Below are 1,895 nucleotides of genomic sequence, written 5' to 3' on the forward strand. Positions count from 1 at the left end.
GGAAGAGGAAATTCATCTGTTCATATTCTTCAAGAGAAAGAAAACGACCTTACAAAATGGGCTAAAAACAACAACTAAATTAAGCTAGAAATTAGCAACCACTTAGAAACCACCTAGCAACTACTTAGAAACCACTTAGCCACTAAAAAACAATATAACATGTAATCCTGATAACTAGGAAGCTTAAAGACACGTAGCCAACTAATACCCAAAGAATAGGACAACAGATAACTAAAAAATTATTCAACAAAACGAGGAGTCGTTCATCAACAATATTATATATTATTGCTCATCCAAACTGATAGGTATTGTTTGCTTATTCAAATAGAACAGTACAAATAATTGCGTCCAAATTTTTCATCAAGAAGGTTGAATGTAGTTTTCTAGTTGTTGTTGTCCATCCAGAATTGGGCCTGGAGCCAGTCCACGGTCTTCTTGTCCAATTGGAATGCCTTCGCAAGAACATAATCAGAGATTGGTGGCTTCGCTCCAAAGACTGCATTGGCTATGGTGATCACGCCAGGGTTCTGGCTGCTTAGACCGGCAATGGCAACCGCATTTGTCTTCCCATAGTTGAATTGGAAATGGATGAGGCCTTGAGGAAATACGAACACATCGCCCTTGTTGAGGACCTTAGTGAAGAGCTGGTTGTTGGGGTTATTAGAAGTGACGAAGCCGACATGGAGCGTGCCTTCCAACACCGTAAGGATCTCCGTTCCCCTTGGGTGGATGTGAGGAGGGTTGACTCCATAGGGTGCAAAGTCCAAGCGAGCCAGCGAGATGCCAAGCGTGTTGAGCCCAGGAATCTGGTCCACGTTGACTTGAGTCACGTTAGACCCAAGTTTGTTCCCTGTGTCGCGGGGCTTGTCTAGGCCATAGAAGAAGAAATCTTTGGCTTTGGCAAGCTTCCGGTCCTTGCAGACGAACCCATTTACAAGCACTGCATGAACAATTGCAAGGAAGGTAAGTATATACAACGACATATCATAGAAACTCATCATTAGCATCTTTGAAGTTGCGTTGACAGGTAACTTAAGGAAAATTACGCACCATGCATGCTAATTGCATACTTAGTAATTAATAACTAATAAGGTAGATGTTGTAAAGAGGAGTACCATTTGATTTAAGATCAGCAACACAGAAGTCCTGGAGTTGACTAGGATCAGAAGCAATAGCATGAGATGAAGCCAGAGCAATGAGAGCAAGGAAGAGGAAATGGGCAGCCATCTATTCTCTCTTAATTTCTAGCTAACAGAAGAATAGCCAAGGGATTTGGCGCGAGGTATTGTGGCCAAATAGCTTGGAGGTGTGGATATATATAGGGCCGGGGGAGATGTGGGACTTTGCCTGTTAAGAGGCTTGAATCAGTCATGCAACTTTTTTGCTAAAAGAGGAAGAATATTGCCATGTTAGGTGACGATTTTCTAATGTTTCCCATGGGCTTGTTCTCGTCTCGGTGACAATACATGTGGATGGAAGACTGTGACAATGTAATTCGGAGACAATACCGAGTCGTTATGGTTATGGCTTGTCTTGTTCTCTCATTGCAACCAATACCGAGTCGTTAGAGAACTTCATTATATTCAACTGAGATTTTTGATCTGGTCTCAATAAGAAATCATCAACCGACCTACTAGCTCATGCCGCTTTGATTTACCAGGGAGAGTAACGTGATACGGAAGCAATTGTGGTTTCCAAGGTAGCAGTTGAAGCCGCCAAACTGGCAAGCTTTTGACTGGCAGCTTTTTATGGACAAAGTCACAATAATTTAAATATGTATTTGCATAATATTATTAGTTTTTTTTTTTCATACACGGCTGCTCACGGTACTATTCTAGTTTGAGTTCACCTAATAGAGCCGAGAAAAAGGAGATGACATAAGGGTGGAGGGGCGG

General features: G+C 42.0%; 1 protein-coding gene across 1 annotated transcript; it reads right to left on the bottom strand.

Moving 5' to 3' along the window:
- Window positions 1-268: 268 nt before the first annotated feature.
- LOC103700559 (putative germin-like protein 2-1) lies at window positions 269-1,284 on the bottom strand. Its single transcript, XM_039130618.3, has 2 exons — window positions 1,116-1,284; window positions 269-940 (listed from the first exon to the last, which is right to left on the bottom strand). The coding sequence occupies exons 1-2, from the start codon at window positions 1,225-1,227 to the stop codon at window positions 384-386; spliced, it is 669 nt and encodes a 222-aa protein (XP_038986546.3). The 5' UTR covers window positions 1,228-1,284; the 3' UTR covers window positions 269-383.
- Between the last annotated feature and the right edge of the window lie 611 nt (window positions 1,285-1,895).

This window comes from Phoenix dactylifera, chromosome 12 (assembly GCF_051530095.1).
Source record: "Phoenix dactylifera cultivar Ajwa chromosome 12, Ajwa_hap1_PhDact_Kaust_v1.1, whole genome shotgun sequence".
Taxonomy (NCBI): Eukaryota; Viridiplantae; Streptophyta; class Magnoliopsida; order Arecales; family Arecaceae; genus Phoenix; species Phoenix dactylifera.